Consider the following 19711-nt stretch of genomic DNA (forward strand, 5'->3'; position numbering starts at 1 on the left):
GTTGTGCTGTTTTCTGTCCTTAAATACTGTTTAATACTAATGACTGTAGAGAAGATTTACAATTTGGGCACCTTATCTTTCAGCAATCCCTGTCTGTTTGCAGGACAGGAGTTAGAGTTTAATTACTTTTTTGTTGAGGAATATCGTATACAAAGTTACATGCAGCTGCAGAATGGGGCAAACTGTGAAAGCTGAGTGTGTGTGATGTGAATAAAGAAGAGGCCGAGGCTGGCTGCGGTGATAAAATCCCTTTGTCGTAAGGGGAGGGAGTTTATATTGGTGCCAGAGAAATGCCCGAACCTCCTGAAGGAACTTTGTGTAATAAGGAAAGTTGGTGTTCTTGAGCTTTCTCGTGTAAATTCAAGAGATGATTACAATTATTTGTTTGTAAGCTTCTACTTCAGGGGGAATGTGACGTTTTTATTTAGACGATCTAGTCAAGTATACTATGACATTGAGTTCTGAAATACTTTTCTTTCTTTTTTTTATGACATACTATGACTTTTTTAATGACATACCGTAGACCCCATTTCATAAGATGTTGGTCAACGGTCCCTAATCTGATAAATTGTTTTGTTTTTACACTTTCTATTTTATACATACATATTATACTAAGTCCATATAAATAACTTTTTGTGACCTACTTAACAATGACTTCTTCTGATTAATTTTTGAAACATTGGACGTTTTATGATTTTCAAATTGCGTATTATAATATTCATTTGTATGATAACTCTTTACCTTGACTTTTTTGATTTTTTGATGGCATACTGTACTATGATTTTTTAATGATGTTCTTACTATAACTTTCATAAAATTATTAAACACTATGAGGACAATTTAAACACAACAATTATTTCTGTAACTCCAAAAAGTCCTGGATTATTGTTTAACACGAGTCTGGTATCTAGATAATTACATCCAAACATAGACAACAAATTAGCGATATACTCACGGATGAACAAAGTATCCCACCTTATATATTCACAGTATAATTGCTTGTCATTGATATGTTATTTCTGAGTGCAACATATATTTTCAGTTTTACACCATGTCAGCGGTGACCAATCAGCCTCTTCCCTTCGGTCAACTGGAAAGAGAGAAGCACATCCAGATGATCTTCAAAGCTTTCCAGAAACACTGCGGGCCTTCATGTGAATGCCACACTCACTCCACTGGGTCCAAACGCACCCAAACGCCTCCTGACTGTGAATCTGATGGGCAGCTGTCAGGTGTGGCTCCTGGGAGGATGATGAAAAACGGATTCATGCAGCAACCAGGGAAAGTCAGTCTGCCAGGGGTGGAGGAGCCTGGAGGTGCAACAGGATCACACTTCCTGTCTGTGCTGGAAACAGTCAGTCAAATACACATCACTGCCAGACCAGAGCTGCAAGGTGAGAAGGGGGGGTCACTTTGGCGTATCTTTCTTTGAAGTCAAAGTCAAAGTCAGGTCTCCTATTATACTGTTTTTCATCAATATATTATAGGTCTCAGATATATACTGTACAAAACATGTCTCTGAAGTGTTTGGCTCGAAATACCAAACAGATCATGCATTGTAGCATCCCATAATCCCCTCTGTTTCAGCCCTGTTTCAAAAGTGCTGATTCTCTGTCTGATACTTTAGATGAAAATAAGGAGCCACTCCCCACGCCCCTCTGAGAGAGATTTGGTTAAAAAGAACACAAAGGTGCTCGAGGAGGAGATTCAGGTGATAAAGTGTGGTGGGGGGGTGGGGGTGGGGTGGGGGGGGGGGGGGGGGTTACCTTGGTTGGTTATTGGCTAATGGTTACACAAGCCAAAGAATCGTTATGACATCATAAAGTGGCCAAAATCTGATCAGCTCATTTTCAGACAGGTTTTTATATAAATGGATCAGGACAAAAAGAGAGCGAATCTTTTTTCCTGAAACCTTCAGAATCTCTTTACACAGAGGGGATTTTGCATAATAGGTGACCTTTAAAAAGTAATACTAGCAGTGAATATGTTTTTCTGTTTTAAAGAATAATGTGTCGTCATTGCAGGTCCACAATGTGTTCCAAGGAGGATCTACAGCATCAGCACAGGAGGTCACAGGTCACAGTTATTTGTGGCTGTGGAAGGTACTGATCCATGTTCAGCTACACATGTCTTAACTGAGCCCATCATTTGCTTTACATATGAAGATAGTGTGGGTTTTAATGTTTTTCAGTGTATTGTCTTTGATCTGTCAGAGAGTTCCTGTGTGTGCCTCCAGTGTTGCGGTCCAGCTCGGGCCTGTTCCCTGCGGGGGTTCGACTGTCAGGGCCGGCAGGTCTTTTATTTTGAAAGGCCCCTCAGAGTGGACGCCTGCTGTCTCGGCTGCTGCCTGATGGAGATGAGGGCGTACACACCTCACAAACAACTCATAGGCACTGTGTTTCAGAGGTAGGACAGTCAAAACGTACTTCTATTGCCCCGGGCCAACTTCAGTGCTGAAGAGTAGACTTACTGAAGTACCGACTCTTATAAGCGCTTGGGAATACTTTAGAGAATCTTCTATTTCATGCTATATTTAAGTTACTTTGCAAATTTGACCTGTAGAACAGAAGATAAGTGTCTAAAATATGGTGCATGTTTCAGGCAAAACTGTACTTTTAATATAATGTGACCCCAAATAAATAAAGAATTAAAAATAAACAACAACAACAACAAAATGGTGCATCGTTAGAAATGATATCCAGTAATCAATGCATATCAATAATATAATTTATTAAGATTTACTTTTGCTACTTTAAGTAAAATTCTTTTCAAACATTTAAATATTTCATGCAGTCATTTTTCTTAAAATGTTTTATTATTTCAAGTAAAACATGTGATTTCTGTTTTTCACACTAGACTTGGACTTGACAGTTCAACTGTTATATGGCATGAAAGAAAATTGTATTACTTTTTAAAATTAAGATTTTACTGATGCAGCAAAAACATTTGATAAAAACTAAAAAAGAAATCCCAACTAGTTTGTCGGATTTGATTATTTTAATTAAAGGTGTCTTCGGTGTGGTATTTGGGTCAGTGGTGGAATTGTGCCACCTACTAATACTAATACCAATCAGGATCGTTTTACCAGGTCTGAGATTTATGATGTTGTCGAAATACAGTTGAGTTGAAAGAAATGTAATCTTTCAAGTTTTTTGTAATTTAAATTAATGTACCCTTTAACCCTTTGGCCTCCACTATAAGCATACTGTACCAGCAATCTTTATACATTCTCAGACTGAACATGTGAGCTTTTTTTCCGTGTCCCTCCCGGCCTCTGGCCACCCTGAGCCATCAGTGATGCCCAGCCTGTCTGTAAATAGCAGTGAGAGCTTTTACTGTTCCACCCAGCCGGGGTGCAGTCTAAACCTGTGAGACTTAATGCACTAAACAGCTGCTTGGACGGAGACATACTGACAAAGCTGCCCCGGGCTGCATGGGAGGGAAGGAATGCGACGTCCTTCTTAATGGGAATGTTGACTAATGGGCGAAATGGCAGCACCCAATCTACTGTAGGCAAACCAAAATACTTTCTTCTTCCTTTGGCCTGAATTTGACTCCAGGGTTAGCTGAGGTACCGTGGTGTGTGCCGGATCCAGAGTTTTCCAGAAGCCACACTCAATGACGTTTTCCCCAATTAAGACTGACCTGGCAGAGGTTTCGTTGAGCACAGATTTACTTGGTATAAATATTCTCTCAGTTGTCCTCGAATAAAGCCTGCCCCAATTTGAACTCCTCCGATACCAAGCAAACAATGGTTTTAGTGCTGCAGAACCATGACAGCTGAAAATTTGATCAACCAAGCATCAAGGCTATGCCGCGCCACTGTGTGAAGTACTGGCCAGTGTATCTGCTAGGTTGCTTATTGCACAATTATTATGTAAGGGTACGGGTTGAGTTGGTGTGTGTTGGGGGTCTGTGTTTTCAGGTGGAGCATGTTCACCACTCTCCTGGAAGTGTGTGATTCAGAAGGAGCATCCACCATCAGAATCCAGGGCTCCTGCTGTCCATCCCGATGCTTCTCTAACCAGCAATTCCAGGTAGTGATATTTAAGCAACACAAAAATAAAAATATTCTACACGCTTATTTTAATTGCTATGTTTTGCTTTTAATCTTCTCCAGATTGTCTCCAACATTGGGGAGAAAATGGGCTCGATATGGAAGAAATGGCCTGGCTTCAATGACGATTATAACATGGACCATGAATATTTTGGGTTGGAAGGTGAGTTGAGCACAAGGAAGGTTTAAAAAACTTACACAACTTACACACGTGTTTACATATCAAAATGTCTTTTGAGAAATGAAATGTTATTTTACTTAAAGGTAGGGTAGGTAAGTTTGAGAAACCAGCTCGAGATCGCTAGAATTTGAAAATACACAACCGGAGAAAATCTGCCACTTCCTTATAGAGCCCCTCCTCCAACACACACGAACGCGCACATGACCAATGAGGGCACGAGATAAGTTTGTGCCCCGATGGAAGGCTGACAGGCAGGTAGGCCATCCAGTTACTTTAGCCAGGCCGGCTAAAATGATTGGTCGTGCTTTTTACAGTATTACGGCTTCCACAGATGACATTTTTTTATGGATTTTTTGTCAAAGCACTTAAGATATTCATTGCTATCGGGATGTTAAGAGCATTCCGTGGAATATAACAAAAAGTGTATCTCGAGCCGGTTTCTCAAACTTACCTACCCTACCTTTAAGTTAACTCCACATAATGTCCCATAGTCAAACCCCATAGTTTGAGAACCTTAATGTCATTTCAAATTGTATTTAAATGTGTCTCTTCCAGTGCCACTCGGTATGGAATCACACTCCAAACTAATGCTGCTGGCAGCCACTTTCTTGTTGGTAAGCAAATTAATTTATATTATCACTGTTGCATTGTTCATACTTTATTTATTATAATAGGCCTTTTTTTACAGAAAGGACAATAAAAGTGTAAATATCGAAACTAAACATAGCTGAATTCAGTTTTAGGGTTCTGATATTGTGAATGCTACCATCATAAATGACTACAATAGACATTGTTCATAGTTGTATTAATACCTGTGATTTCCCTACTAGTACATATCATGTCTGTTGTGTAAAAGGCCCTTAGAGTTTGTCCCTTTACTGATTTGCTTTCACTTTTTTCCCTACAGAATTACATGTTCTTTGAAATGAGCTGATCAATAAAAAGGTAAACTGACATTGTTGCTACAGCGTCAGTGTGTGCTACAATTGATGAGACACACCAGAGGGTTCAGTTGATGGTACAAGAGACCGTATCAGTGAATTGTATTTATAAAGAAACAGTAAGGAATGATCTGTCCCTCAACAATTATGTTTCAACAAAAATATGTTAAAGAAAATGACACTGAACCAGATTTAGCAGCAGATGCATATTTGACATTTATTGCTATACTCCATCAGGTGTACATCCAAATGTGTTCTTCACTTTTGACACACACCTGCACCCATCATCATACCCACAAACACTGGCAGCATTACAGTTTTTCAACAAACTATAGGCGCTTTCTTGGCATGGTTCCAAAAAAATGCTCCCGAGAATTGATAAAAACTGTAACAGACCCTGACCCTGGGCCCAGTTTCATTTATTTTACTACAAAATGGAAAAGGAGTGAAGGTCAGTGTTCCAGGACACCTGGACACCTTTGTTGAGGACATTAAAGCAGAACCCATCCCTTGGATTGTTTAAAGGCGGGATGAAGACGTGACAGACAGAAGGGAAAACTGGTTCGGGCTCGAGGCCAGGCACAGTGATTTAGGCAGCTTGGCAGTCCATTCTTAAGATGCCGGTTATACAACCTTCTGCCCAACACAGGATGCTCCTCATCCTTTGGGATTAACTTTCACGTAAAGATGGAGAATCATTGCTGATTCAGTTAAGCGATCTTTGAAGTGGACTGTATTTACAAATATATCGTACACAATAATAGTAATCTTTCTGGTTCGAAATGTCAGACGAATTGTAGTTAAAATACAGCACTGTAATAAAAAGAAAAAAATCGACCTGCAACCCTGTTGAAGTCCTAATAAAACAGATTCATTTTAGACCGCAGGAAATGTGATGTTAAGCAGTTAAATCTAGTATTATAACAGACTGGTTTTGTTGTATTTTGTCAAGTACACTTTGTTTACAGCTAATGACCAGATCAGCGAATACCTGTCACATGGCCTCCCTCTTGTGGCAAGTTAACAGATGTTACAACTTGCATTAAAAAAATAAAAAATAAAAATTGAGGCATCAGTCTTCTCTGGTTGATTAAAAGTAACGCATATTTCCCTCTTCGGCAAGGTTCAGTTCGACAGGCTTTTCCGTTCATTTCCAATTTGACGCAAATAAGGAATGGTCTTCCTGCCTCTGTTTCTGACTTTTGCTCCGTCTTCATGTTACACAGTCCCAATCCACATAGAGGTTTCCTTCCCAGGACTCGTCATCCCCCGGCATGTTACATATACACACACCTACGCACAGCAAACAGAGACAAACATTAGCACCAGCACATCAGAGAGAAACTATCTTTCACTTTGAAATAATGTAGCAACAGTTCCTACTCTTTCAGAGGTTGTCTGTGTGAGGGGCTAACGTCCGCCACTAGGGTTCACCAGTCCATGGAAGTCTACCCATGCTCTGTGAACAAAGGATGCAGCACATCATCATTCAAAATAAACACCACGTTTGGATATTCAGGCCTTTTCAATGGGAAAATCACAACTGCATCAATTTACTGCAAAAGCACATGAAACATGACAGTGTTGCATACATGGTGGTGTTTGACTTGTCTTTCTTTTATAACATATACACCAACAAATAAGGGAACAAATGATATATCAGTTCTATTATAGCTCTGGATGTTGTTCTGGATGCTTCAATAAATAAATCATAATTGCCAAAGAAAATTAAGAGAGTAATGCTCTACTTAGTGCTGCTAAAAACTATTTATGTTCATTATCTAGTATAATGTTGATCACTTTCTAATTAAATGTTTATTAAACTCTTAGAAAGGAATCTCGTATGATCTCGAGAACCTTTCATTGGATCTACTTCATATTTGCAGACTATATTGTTGGGGATCCAAGTAGGTGTGGTGTCGAAGTTGGGGCAATTTAGACACGGGACATTTTCGATAACTACGAAAAAACAAGTGAATAGCGATCTGTGCAGCAATGGGTTGGGGCCACATGACTCAAAACTGAGTGGAGCATGTTGTCCGCAGCATGTTGTCCGCAGCAGGCCTTTAAAGGCTGCAGCTCATGGACTGCACTTTCTTTTGCTGCTACATGCCGCATATAGCCTGCTAACGTTACATGTATGTTGGAAATACTAAAGTTACAATCCATGCTCTACTTGGGTGTGCTTTTCAGGCGCAGATTGAGTGATTCAGGGGCCCAGGCAAACGTTGTTTTGGATGATTTTTCATACATCATTCACTGATTGGGAACTTTGGTATTGGCAGAGGTAGATTAAGTACTTACACCTTTTTTTAACTTAAATTATACAAAAATAAAAACAGCATGTGTCCTAAAAATGTCATAGTATTAGGGCTGCATGATATATCATGTCGTGACGATAATCGCGTTATGCGCATGCGCGATATTGACATCGCAGGACGTGCGATTTTCTTTTCTTTTTTTCAATTTATTTTTTAGGACGTGCGATATTAAGTAGGCAAATGAACTCAAACGGGTCATGGCTCTCATGTCAGGGGTACTTGAGTGAGTGACATGCAGGCTCTGCATGCACAGCAAACCACCAATCACAACCATTCTTGATCAGATCACAGCAGGATAACCGAGCTAGCTCAGCTTGTTGCTCTGATAACTTAAGATCCAGAAGTCCGTGACTAAAATCCTTCATTCGGTTAAATATTGTTAAAAAAACGGTCTTTTCTTCAATTCCTGTATTTTTTCATATCGCAGGGGAAGAAAATATCGCAATGTCAGTTTTTTCCAATATCGTGCAGCCCTACATAGTATATTATGAAAAAGTCAGTAATATAGTATGTCTGCCTCTGCCGTTTGCTATCATGAACCAGAGTGTATTTTGCTGAGTGACAGAACTATGCCATGGAAGCTCAGGACCAAAGAAAAGGAAGCGTAGTGTCAAGTGTTCAGCTGTTTGTATGAGCGCTTCTTGAGAAAGCTGCAAGCTGCAATATCAGAGGCCAATCATTCAGCCGTTCAAAACAGGCGCTGTTCTAGCTTTTAAAAAATGCCTGAAAAATGCCTGATCTTGTTTGCATGATCATTTCAATGTTTTCTTCTAACAACACTCAGAAACCAAAACCTATTCAAATAACAGCAGCAAATGTTAACAACTAAGAAGCTGCAACATGCAAATGTTTGCAATTAGATTACCACACCGATCTATCTATCTGTCCAAGTTGTAAAATACATTGTTTTATATCATCACGCTCTTTGACGCAACAATAATGCATCATATTTAAAAACATAAATGTGACAAAATGTTCATTCTGTGACCATGCACACACATAGAAAGAGAGAGCAAATAATTAAACGATTAGACATACATACTTAATGCTGTCTGTGTGAGTCTTGTACTCCATGATGGTGTTGGGAGGCAGGTTGAGGACTCTGCGCAGCGTGTCTCTGATGCGGGCAGTGGTCGCCTGGTCGCTGGCTGTTTTGTTCCAGATAGAGATGATGTCCTCCTGAGAAGAGAAGAGAGGGCATGATGATGATACTGAAACATGCAGTGTGAGACGAGGTACTACAGGAGTGCGTGTCTGTTTACCTGGAAGCGGACTGACACCACAGCCCCGCAGATCTCCTCCCCAACCATGAACTGCTCCCCCAGCATTGCCAGGATCAGGTTCTCCCAGCACCGCGATGCAAGGCCTTTCCTCAGACGGATGATCCACTTCCCACCCATCTTATTGGCATCATCCTGTAAAACAACATGGTATGGATTTAGACTGGGTTTTTCATTTACAAATCTAAATTCATTTAATGTATTACAATAATATATGTAGTACCGACCTCCCACATGGGTTTAATACCCTCTTTGAACAGGTGGAAGTCACTATGGCCTGTCATGTCGCCTGGCCGGATCATGTGACTATAAAAACGCCAGAATTGCTCCACCTTGGGAAAGACAAGAACAGGGAATATGCAGGAATAATTACATTTTGTACCTTTTAAATTATTTTTAAAAGACCCTTTTTCATAGGTTTTAAGACCTCATCACCCCTTAGAGTAAGCTGGCTACATTAGTGATAGACTTCAAGTTACAATTAGTTGTGATATAAAATCATAATATGGTATGTGGTCATTTTGTATTATAAATCATAATATAGTATGCCACAAAGATGTCATATTACAGTATGTCAAAAGAGTCAGTGTATAGTAAGTATTAAAAAAGCCACAATATTTTATGTCTTAATTAAAACGTCCTAAAATATTTGTATATCAGTCAAGATAAGCTTGTATTCATGCATTTGCGCTGTGCCTTGCTAAGGTGATAATTAGAAGCAAAGAGAGTCCCCCCACCCTATCTAATGTACTGGATGAGGAGCGACTTACCGAGGCGAAGCCACCAATCGGTTTAATGTTTTGCTCGTAGCTCTGAGTACTGGCTGGTCTCCCTGGGGTGCGCCTGGAGTACCAGAAGGTGTAATTGTATTGAAGAGGGTGCTCTCCTGCCCCTGGCACCACCATCTGCAGAAATCAAGAAAGGAACTTAGACATACTACTAACTTTGGAGATGAAAACTCATGAGTCATTCTATAATGGGCTGACCTTTCTCTTGGAGCTGTTCTGGTCTTTGTCCTCGTCTTCAGTCTTTTCCTTCTCACTGTCTTTCGGTGAGCCTTGGTCCTGGTCGTGGTCTCCACTGTCATCATCTTTCAGACTGGATTTGATGGAAACATTAGGCAAAAAAAGATCTTTGTATCATGACCTGACTTCATTTAAGTTAAGGGGGACTTGCATCTTGGTTAAAAAGTAATTAAGGTGTAAATGCTAACTAATGCTGGCATAACACATCATAAAGAAGTTCAGTTTAAACAGTTTTAGGGAAGTGTTGAGTCAACTTGTGGTCACTTTGAAGGCTGTTGTTGTAAGGGAATCGATGTTCCCACGGTCTTATGTTGCAACTTAAAATCCTCGAAAATATATATATATTTTAAATGTTTAAGCAAAAATATATTTCCTTGAGTAAATATGTTTAAATCACTAAACCTACAGCTTAAAGCCCACTGATGTTTATACTCCTTGACATTGATATTTCCATAATTGCTGAACGGATTTTTACCATGATTCAAACTGCATTTTAAATGTCCATCTGCTTTCATTTGTTTGCAATTTGAAATAAGTGAACGAAGATTGCCCTGAACTTACAATATCAAGAAGGGATTCCCCTCTATCGTTTGTGGTGTTAAACTGTATTATTATAAAGACCAATATTCTGCACTAGTTGATATTAATGGGGTTGACAAAATATTGCAAAAACAGGAACATAATAATAACCTTCATAAGGATATATAATGTATTGCTGGGCTGCTACATTACAGCTTAGAAACTCTCAACTGTGATTGTTTAACTAGGAACAGCAAACATCTAGACTGTTAAATTGCATACGTACACATCTGTCGCTAAAATACTCTGACGGTGAATATCCTACATGAAAATGTCAGCTGTGTGTCCATGACAGTATAGTTTGATCCGAGGCTGCGCACACCATCCCCGGCCTCTCAACAACTAGCACACCGAGGATACAGGCCTGTCAGGCTTCCGCCAGGCTAAGCTACCGCTAACAACACAGCACCATCTCCTTTCTGAAATACGATGTAATCTGTGTCTTTACTTCGTTTTAAATGCACCTTTGTGTGTGTAAAGCTGGCTCTAATGTGGGTTTATAAACCTTACAGAGCATGCAGGATATGCAATGAAGCTGACACACCTCTCATTTTACACGCAACAGCTTTCACTAACGTTACGCTCCCCCGTGAATTTCACGATGGGGGGCCCACTCTCTGGCAGATTTGCCACAGAAACTTTTGTTTACTCACGCGTCAAATTTGTTGTTCATTATTTTCTAGGTGGTAGCCTTTCGGAGTCCAACCACAGTCTCCTGAATTCCGCAGGAACGGCGACGCGCATTGAGGACTCGAGAGTACGCGCACGCACAGATCGGTCGTGTTGATGAACGTGGGGCTACACACAGATTTCCTCAGTTTGTCACCAAATGTAGTTATTTAACACTTGGAATATACATACTTATTTAAAGCTTAATTACATCAAAAATATGGGACACATCACCACCAAGTAATTTTAACATTTTATTCATTATTCACACATCTCACTCCCAAACATAATAAATACACAGCCACTCCTAATTAGTCAATTATAGCTTTCTGAAATGTCTATGTTAACACTGGCTGAAATGAATAACAAGAAACCCTGTGACTTCAAGAAACAGACATGGCTACAAGCAGGCAGACACACACCACCACACATGCGCAGCCTCAACACAAAAAAGGACTGGCGGCTTCTTCTTATGAACCGGCCTCCTCTGATGTGCCGCATCCTTCGTTTCATCCCTTGCACCCATCCGCTTGTCATCTGTTCTGGCGGCAACTTCAAACCCTGGCTCTGCTCAGGTCCAGGCAGAGCTGTGGACCGAGTCTGGGGGGACAAAAAGGGAGCTGGGGGGTGAGGATGGAGTCAGGAACAAAATGGACTTCTTTAGGTCCAGCCTGACTTTGGTGTTAGTCCGGATGGTACTCATGTTAGGTAGGAGGTACTAAGAAAACCCTGTGTCTGTGTATATGGCCAAACAATGCAAGCTAGGTGAGGTGCAGAGTGTCTAGGGGACAGGGATGGGAGGAAAGCTCTGGCATGGTATGGCACGGTATGGTGTGGTGTGGTTTGGTTGGCTCTGCTGTCGGAGACCATCCCCTCGCCCCTTGCCCCCTGTGCCTCTGTGAGGACCTTCATGAGAGGGCCCTTTGTTCCGGGCCGGCAGGCGCACCAGCGAGTGAATGAGCAAGAGGATCGGCGGCCCTCTTCAATGGCGGCTGTTTGTTTACACCAGCCAGTCCCGTCATACTTCATTAGCAGCCCAGCCCACCGACAACCTCTGATGTCCTAATCGCCGATGAGTGTGTGGCTGCCCATCAGCCCTGAGCCTCAGCGGGTTAGGATAAAGGGGTTTCCAGGATTCCCGACACACACATTCCCACTAAATGTGCCTGCCTTCTCAGCCACTGGTGGTACACATACATGCACACACAAACACACACATCCTCCATGGTGAGGGTGGATGGGAGAACTGGTTCTTTCATCATGGGCCAAGAGGCACCGGGAGGTGAGTCGACGTCAGCGGAGCAGCAACAGTCCCAGAGAACTAGCTCTGCATCACAGAGATGTGAGAGATCTGCCGCCCAGAGAGACAAGAGCAAGAAAAAGCGATTAGTCAGTGCTGCCATCCTCTGACACAAACACAGATTTATAATTGCAGGTTTAAAGTAGGCATAAGGGTTATGAATTGAATTGATCTGGAGGAATGACTTGCTGTCAAGCTGCTGCCCCTCTGCCTCATCATACCATCAAGCTTCCAAAATCATAATCATTTGATTTGTTGAGCTTCGTTGAAATTGAAACACTGGGACAGGTTATAGAGACAGTTTCTTTACCGTAATGTAACATAATGCCAGGGCTGCGACAAAATATGTTTTGACGGAATGTTTGTGGTTAATACTTAAAAACGTTATTCTATATAGTTGTGTACTTTTATCCTAAAATTTCTGTCCTCCTTTAGCCATCTATTTTTATATCTCTAATTAGATAATAGAAATTCTGCCTTTTGTAATGTACATTTTGAATGTTGGTATATTTTATAGATTCTGTAAATTACCATGACAAAAACCCGGGTTGATTGGTGGGATAAGATTTGTCAGTCAGTGTTACCAAGTCGTTTTTCTCATTTAACAGTACTAAATTATTTCCAATAACTGACCTCTTCAATGGCTCTTCCCAGTCTCTCCTGGCTTTTCACCACCTTCCTAAAAAAGACACAAAACCACAATTATTTATGACAATGACATAATAATACCTAAATATACTGTTTTGAGTTATTCAATCATGTTCTGATTTTAATATGTCCTACCTGTGTATCCTGCGGGCCAGGCTGAGGGTGAAGCTGGCTGAGCAGTCAGGCCTGTAGGTGGAGGGCACGATGGTGTAAGCTCCAGGAGAGAGGCAGCAGGCCAGGAGGACATCCTGGGTGAAGCAGTGAGGGACACAACTGGCCACGGGGTCCTCGTCCCTGGGTAACATCTGCTGGGATTCCCCTTCTGACAACTGCACACACAGATCAAAGGCTCAGGCAGTGTAGAGTTATAATCAATAGCAATCTTATTTTAATACTTATATTAATATGTAATACTACTACAAATATTAGTAGAGGTGTTCATTAATGGTAACCTTGCAGACACTAACAACTAACTTACATGTCAAGATATTATGTATCATATTATTTGAAGATATTATTAAGACCAAAATATACACAAACTATTTTTTTTATTCTAATGTTTTTATCTTTTTTGATGGAGTTTGGTCTACAAGTGCAAACTACTTGTGAGCTAACCATAGCACTTTTTACATTGATGTTTTCAAAACTCTCAGGTTGATTAACGGGCACATGACCCTAAAAACAAAGAAAAACAAATACATGATTGCTTTTTTACCCTAAAAAGAGGCTATTTGTTGTTCCTAAGAAAATTCACAGACATACAACTACAGTATGTGAGCAAATGTAAAGTTAGCTTAAACACCTAAAGGTTTCAATGTTAGAACGCACAAAAAGAAAAAACATTGAACAGTGTTTTGATTGAGTTAAATGTGCTGTTACTCTACATGACACTGGTAATCTCCCTTTGTTTGACTGACCTTATAAACGTGGAAGCCAATAGGGTGGAGGTCCGTGTCAGGGCGGCTCTGGTGCAGGGTAATCCTGACATTAACTCCTGACGTCACTGCTGACTCATCACAAACTGTGAAGGGGAAGCAGGGGTTCTGCCAGTGAGACAGGAAGTTCCTGCTTCCTCCAGCTGTCCTTCCCTCCACCCACGAGCCCTGGAAGTAACAGGTCTCCCACTCTCCATCTGTTGTCGACGGCAGTGAAGGTGCTGGGCTCTTCAGGGCACTGAGGAGGACACCAATATTGTAATGATAGAATTCATTGAAGTCAATTGCAGCACATATGGCAAAACATGGAAATAGGAAAATGTGGAGAAAATAAATTGTGAGGTGACTAATTGACCAGCAGATGTCACTGTTTACCAGCTGATACCTTTTTATTGGTATGGAGGAAAAGAATGTGTGCACAAATAAATCATAAATCATGATCTTAAATTAATAAATAATAGTCATAAAACAGTTAACAATAATAATAATAATAATAATAATACATGGGACTTTTATAGCGCTTTTCCTAATGCTCAAAGACGCTTAATAATATCAACAATGTATGATTAAGAGATTGTTGAATGGGCAAAATAGCTAATCCCGTTTTGATTTTGGACGGAAACATGTTTTTTACATCCATTAAAAGCACATGAATCCAAAAAAGTTCAAAAGTACTCGGACTTTTCGAAATTGGAATTTGTTCAAACGTTATAATCACACAAAGAAACATAACCTGGATGTATTTTATGTTTTGAGTATTTTTAAATAAATAATAGGAGCCCATTACTCTCTCTGACAGTTGTCCTTACCTGAGAGTCGTGGGGGAGGAGGAGAACCCCCTGATGAGGAAGCGGGCCTCCGCTCCTGGCTGGTAGGTGCTGGGGATCAGCAGGTAGAACCCAGGCTCCAGCTGCTGATGGAGAACCACCTCTCTCTCGTAGGCGTGGCAGTGAGTAGAAACGCAAGGTGGTTTGTTCAACATTCGGCTAAGATTGAAACGCCTTTTCTCCACCTAGCAGCAGGAAAAACATTAGTGACACAATGCAAAGACACAAACGTTTATTTTCCTTACAAGCGATGCGACAAACCTTCCACATGTGTAGAGCGATAGCCTGGTAGTGCTGGTGTTTTGTGTTTTTGCTATCCTCTAATGGCGTTTGTGTGCAATTCTCTGTCTTCCTCCATTTTCTGTGCTGCAGCAGGGACACTAGCACCTCTCCTCTCTCACACACTTTGAGCCAAAACTTGGGGTTGCTGCCGTAGCTGCTGCAGTTTCGGCTGCCACCAGCGGAGTGACCCTCCATCCACCGGCCGGCCAGCTGGTGGTAGTGTGTCAGTGGACTTCCTGTCAGAGAGGAGAGTTATGGGGGTTAAAAAGGGGAGCCAAGGAGGTCAAAGGTAGTGGGTTTACCCTAATTAATTACACTGTCTATGAAGACCATCTTATTAACTGTAGTCAACACAATAATGAAGCATGCAATATTACGGATGCATCGAGATGTATATGTATGATCACATATTTAACAAATAAAGTAATAACTTATAATATTTTGTGGCTTTTTATAGCATACTTTGATTCCAGTAGATTGTTGAGGTGTGTATAGGAAGTCATGATGTATTCAGTCAACCTGTAGCCTTTAACAATTGAAAAAGATCCATAAAATACTTATAATTCACATGTGTAATGTTTTATGTTTATATAGTGTATCAGAAAGCATTGTGTGTTTTAATTTGTGCAGTCTTGAAACATTATAAAAGCATTATCCTTTACTTTGAATGTCCTCATAATGCACTTAAGATGTGGTCTTTAGAAATTACCAGTATAGATGCTCTTAAGGTGCCCTTCATCACTGATGGGGTAGCCCACTGTGACATCATCAAACTGGGACAGGAATTCGGTCTCATCCAACCAGAACTCGCCCTCGGCCACCCTGGTTTGTAGGTCCGAAGCCAAGGCAGGGTCGACAGAACTCCAACCAGCACCACTGCAGACAGAGAGGTATGGTGAGTGAATTCAGACAATACAATACTCTGGGCTTTCCACAAAGACTTTAGGTGCTGTTGTCTGAAGACACATCTCTTAATCTTAACTATGAAACACATAAGCAGACACATGCCTACCTCCCTATCCAGGCCCCTCCCCAGCAGCATCTTCCCCAGGGGTTTCTGATCCTGAGCAGCAGCTGTTTGCTCCCTGACAGCGTCTTCACATCCAACCACTCCATGACAGTCAGCGCATGGTACTGACCCAGCTCACTGGCACCTACAGAAGTAATCCAGGTCAACAGGTGACACCGGATTGAAATCACTTTCTCAATGTTTAAGCTAGAACAAAAATTGCGTATGTTTTTTTTGGATCGTGCAAGAAAGTTTTATGAAACCTGGTCTCTGTTTTTTAGCTTTTTCAAGGGCCAGCTATTTCCTTTAAATGTATTAGATGCAAATGATATACATGCAATATATAACAATATATTAAGCCTTATTATGCATATTATGCCTTGTAACACCCTTCTCAAATGTTGTCTGAATTGCACTGCATTATTACTATTTTGAATCTATGAGGTTGAGGGGGCAATGATAACATACAAATAAAAACACATCACTTATTTCTGCATGAAATCTGCTTTGTTCTGACCTCCAGGGCTGCTGTGAGTGGAGCAGCTGACGGCACACTCTTCCTTCACTGAACACAGGAGGTTCAGGTCCAGCCTTCTCCTCCTGACCTGGTCACTGTCCTGTTCTGGTCTCTGCTCCTCTTCTGACTCTCCCAAGCTCCAGCGCTCCGCCAGCCCCCCACTCAAATCCACCAGGGCCTCAGACACCTGCCCTGCCCACAATCGCTCATAAGAGCCATGAAGCCTAAAGAAGGTGAAAGGCACAGAAAATGGGATAACCAAACTTCACTTGGGGATAAATCAGAGTTGTTAAAACTTTCCAGTGTCACCTTAAAAAACTATCTTTAATCAAAGTGCATTGTGGGTTAAACAGTGTAGAGGGAAATTCCTGGAGCTACTTACTTGGCATAGGCCTTCTCCAACAGAGCTACCCAAAAGGCAGCAGGGGAGTGGCAGCGTGAGAAGCAGGGAGTGGAGTTAATGCAGGGTAAGCGATCGTCGATTGTCACCTCTGTCCAATGTCCCAGTTTCCAAAAACAAAACTGGAAGGAGCCCCTGTACCTGCTGTCCCCCCACAGGGGCTGGTCTGGAGGCAACACCTACAAAGAGTCACAGAATGAATCCACAGAGTATAGGAGGTACGGTGGATAATGGGCTTATGACATGCTTTTTTACAGCAAGATAGTCTAGCCACTGACATAATTCGCTTCTCCAGATTCAGTACAATGCCAGAGCTGCAGATAATATTTAATCAAATCTAAATGAGAATACAGTTGTTGCTTTGGGTTTGAGAAAAGCGCTATAAAAATAAAATGTATTATTATTATTATTATTTAGTACCTTGTTCAGGAGATATCTGTTTTTGAGCAAGAAGGAGCAGGCACAGAGGAACCAGCAGTCTCCCAATAAGCCTTGTTTAGCATGAGCAAGGGTGATGTTGTCAGGGAAGAGAGCAGGGGACTGGCAGATCTCCTGGAGTTGTGAAAAATACGTACATTAAAAGACACTGATTTAGAAATTGTCAATAACGCTGGTATTTGTTGTTTTCCTGGTAAAAGAAATTAGGCGCAGAACTTTTTTTTAAGTTAAGTGTTTGAAACTGAATGTAGGCCAATAATGTTGATCTTATTTAATTTAAGTTCCAACAAATTGAATCAGAAGTTGTTAATATTGAGCTCAAGGCCTCTCCCAATATGCTTTTATCAATCTATAATTAGTCGGGTTGCAAGATGATGCACATAGACATAAATAGAACAAATAAATGTATACATATATAATATTTAATATAGTGTTTTTAAATAGTAAAAGATAACACTGAACTTCTGACATGAGAAATTCTTCTCACTGATGCAACTTATTTGGTTGCCAAAAATGAATTAAGACACTGGATATGCAATCATAACCCATGAACAAAACAAACAGAGGAATGCACGCTGGCATTTCCACAGTGTCACTGACCTGAGGACGTCGCCAGGTGACTTCTCCCTGCAGCGTGGCGATGGGCGTGGAGCTGTCGGAGAACAGGGCCCTGTCGTCAGAGGGGAAGTCCAGGTCCTCGAACAGAGCTTCGCCTCCAGAGCCTGCCCTGCCCACTTCTTTCATGGCTCCTTCTCACAACCTGGATATCACCTGCTGCCGGGACAGTGGGTGGACCTCAGCCAGCTGTGACCATCCTCACAGCTGCCATGTACCTTTCATACTGGTATTGCACCTAAAACAAAATATAGTTTTATTATATTTTTCGAAAGATTGTGGTTTTCTGCAAATGTACCAATAGAAAGCTGCACCTTGCTGCAGATGTAAATAGAGAGGTGGAAGTCTCACCCTTTTTATAAATCAGTGACTGTCTTTCCTTTTCCTTTTTATATTATGTGACAGAACCAAATCAAACACAATCAGTTCACCTTCCTTCATAATTCCACAACAATTCATATAATATAATTTTACAATGAATATACTTACACCTTTACACCATTGCATGTATGTAGAGTGTCTTTTAGGTGTTTAATAACAGGGGGAAACATAGCATCACTTTGTAGTTGATAAGCAGCACACGTTTATTTTACCTTTAATTTATGTTACCCACAGCAGGAGAGAAACATGAGAGAACCTGTTTGAATATATCTCTTTACTTAATTGTAATTTTACAGACATAGCATGTATTTGTGTGGCTCTCTTCTGTACTTCTGTATCTTACCGTTTTCCTCTTTTAATCATCTTTCCCCTTGGAGCTGGCGTAAAACAGCAGCTAACCGTTAGCTCGAGCTAGCTTCTCATGCACACAAGCATAATACTTAGCATCTCTGTATCGCTTCATCTTATCATGGTTTAACAAACATAACTACAACTACACCGAGTTTTTTATCCAGAAGCATGACATATTTTATTATGACTGTCAGTTATTTCCAAACCAGGCATCATATTGCTGAATATGGAATATAAATCCTCTTCCGCTTGGATACCAGCAGTTCATTCATGAAGTGAATCCTTCCTGTCAGGCTTCACTCTCCCGCCACCTACTGCCAGGACTGTGAACTACACACTGTACTGTCACACATGTTTTTAAATGTTTTTTAAGGATCAAATGTACATTATTTGTTTAAAAAATGCACAGAGTACTAATAAAGAGAAAAAGGAAAGTAACTTAAAAAAGTATCTTGTATAGGAAATCAGTCAGTTCTGATCTAAAGCAGAATTGAAAGGTATTGATAAAGAAGAAGCTTATGAAACTGCAATATAAACTCCGATGATTCATATCTCCAGAGCCCAGGATGCGTTTGTTAGCAAAGTTGAGAGCAAAATGGATTGAAGAAGCTGACATTTCATATTTCAAGCAATCTAAAGAAGATCTAGAAGACCAACAATAAGACAGTGGCAAGCTTACTGATAAATAAAGTAAAATACAAAAGGAAGTTTTAACATAATCTCTATGCATCTGTTTACTCCCATGTTGATTCTAACAAAAACATTTGGGGAAAAAAACATATTTTATTCCAATTCGTAACCCATTGTTGATGACTTAAGTTAATGATTTAAATGAAAACTAAGATTGTTGTACTGTCCTTTCTGTAGGCAAGTTTATTTATACCGCAACATATTACTAGACCGACTGGAAAACCGGGTGGGACTTTCATCAACTATTGGTTTGAATCCTACTTGT

General features: G+C 40.7%; 3 protein-coding genes across 4 annotated transcripts; 1 reads left to right on the top strand and 2 right to left on the bottom strand.

Moving 5' to 3' along the window:
• The first annotated feature begins 1051 nt into the window (after positions 1 to 1051).
• On the top strand, positions 1052 to 5293 carry LOC117488573 (phospholipid scramblase family member 5). The gene is made up of 7 exons (XM_034137566.1): positions 1052 to 1394; positions 2025 to 2102; positions 2214 to 2406; positions 3926 to 4037; positions 4121 to 4220; positions 4794 to 4852; positions 5146 to 5293. Exons 1-7 carry the CDS (start codon positions 1052 to 1054, stop codon positions 5170 to 5172), a joined length of 912 nt encoding a protein of 303 aa, XP_033993457.1. The 3' UTR covers positions 5173 to 5293.
• Positions 5294 to 5560: 267 nt separating this feature from the next.
• eif4e2 (eukaryotic translation initiation factor 4E family member 2) lies at positions 5561 to 11162 on the bottom strand. 2 transcript variants are annotated; one of them, XM_034137582.1, is made up of 8 exons: positions 11038 to 11162; positions 9767 to 9878; positions 9551 to 9685; positions 9008 to 9112; positions 8763 to 8915; positions 8543 to 8679; positions 6563 to 6638; positions 5561 to 6472 (listed from the first exon to the last, which is right to left on the bottom strand). In XM_034137582.1, exons 1-7 carry the CDS (start codon positions 11055 to 11057, stop codon positions 6590 to 6592), a joined length of 711 nt encoding a protein of 236 aa, XP_033993473.1. In that variant the 5' UTR covers positions 11058 to 11162; the 3' UTR covers positions 5561 to 6472; positions 6563 to 6589. The 2 variants fall into 2 exon arrangements, with proteins under 2 accessions (XP_033993473.1, XP_033993474.1); XM_034137583.1 differs by having other exon boundaries at positions 8539 to 8679.
• Positions 11163 to 11294: 132 nt separating this feature from the next.
• Positions 11295 to 19010, bottom strand: capn10 (calpain 10). Its single transcript, XM_034137584.1, has 13 exons — positions 18749 to 19010; positions 18010 to 18262; positions 17392 to 17523; positions 16954 to 17150; positions 16572 to 16795; positions 16058 to 16199; positions 15755 to 15921; positions 15025 to 15281; positions 14746 to 14948; positions 13919 to 14174; positions 13137 to 13330; positions 12987 to 13032; positions 11295 to 12404 (listed from the first exon to the last, which is right to left on the bottom strand). The coding sequence occupies exons 2-13, from the start codon at positions 18151 to 18153 to the stop codon at positions 12375 to 12377; spliced, it is 1992 nt and encodes a 663-aa protein (XP_033993475.1). The 5' UTR covers positions 18154 to 18262; positions 18749 to 19010; the 3' UTR covers positions 11295 to 12374.
• Between the last annotated feature and the right edge of the window lie 701 nt (positions 19011 to 19711).

The sequence above is a fragment of the Trematomus bernacchii genome, unplaced genomic scaffold (assembly GCF_902827165.1).
Source record: "Trematomus bernacchii unplaced genomic scaffold, fTreBer1.1, whole genome shotgun sequence".
Lineage (NCBI taxonomy): Eukaryota > Metazoa > Chordata > Actinopteri > Perciformes > Nototheniidae > Trematomus > Trematomus bernacchii.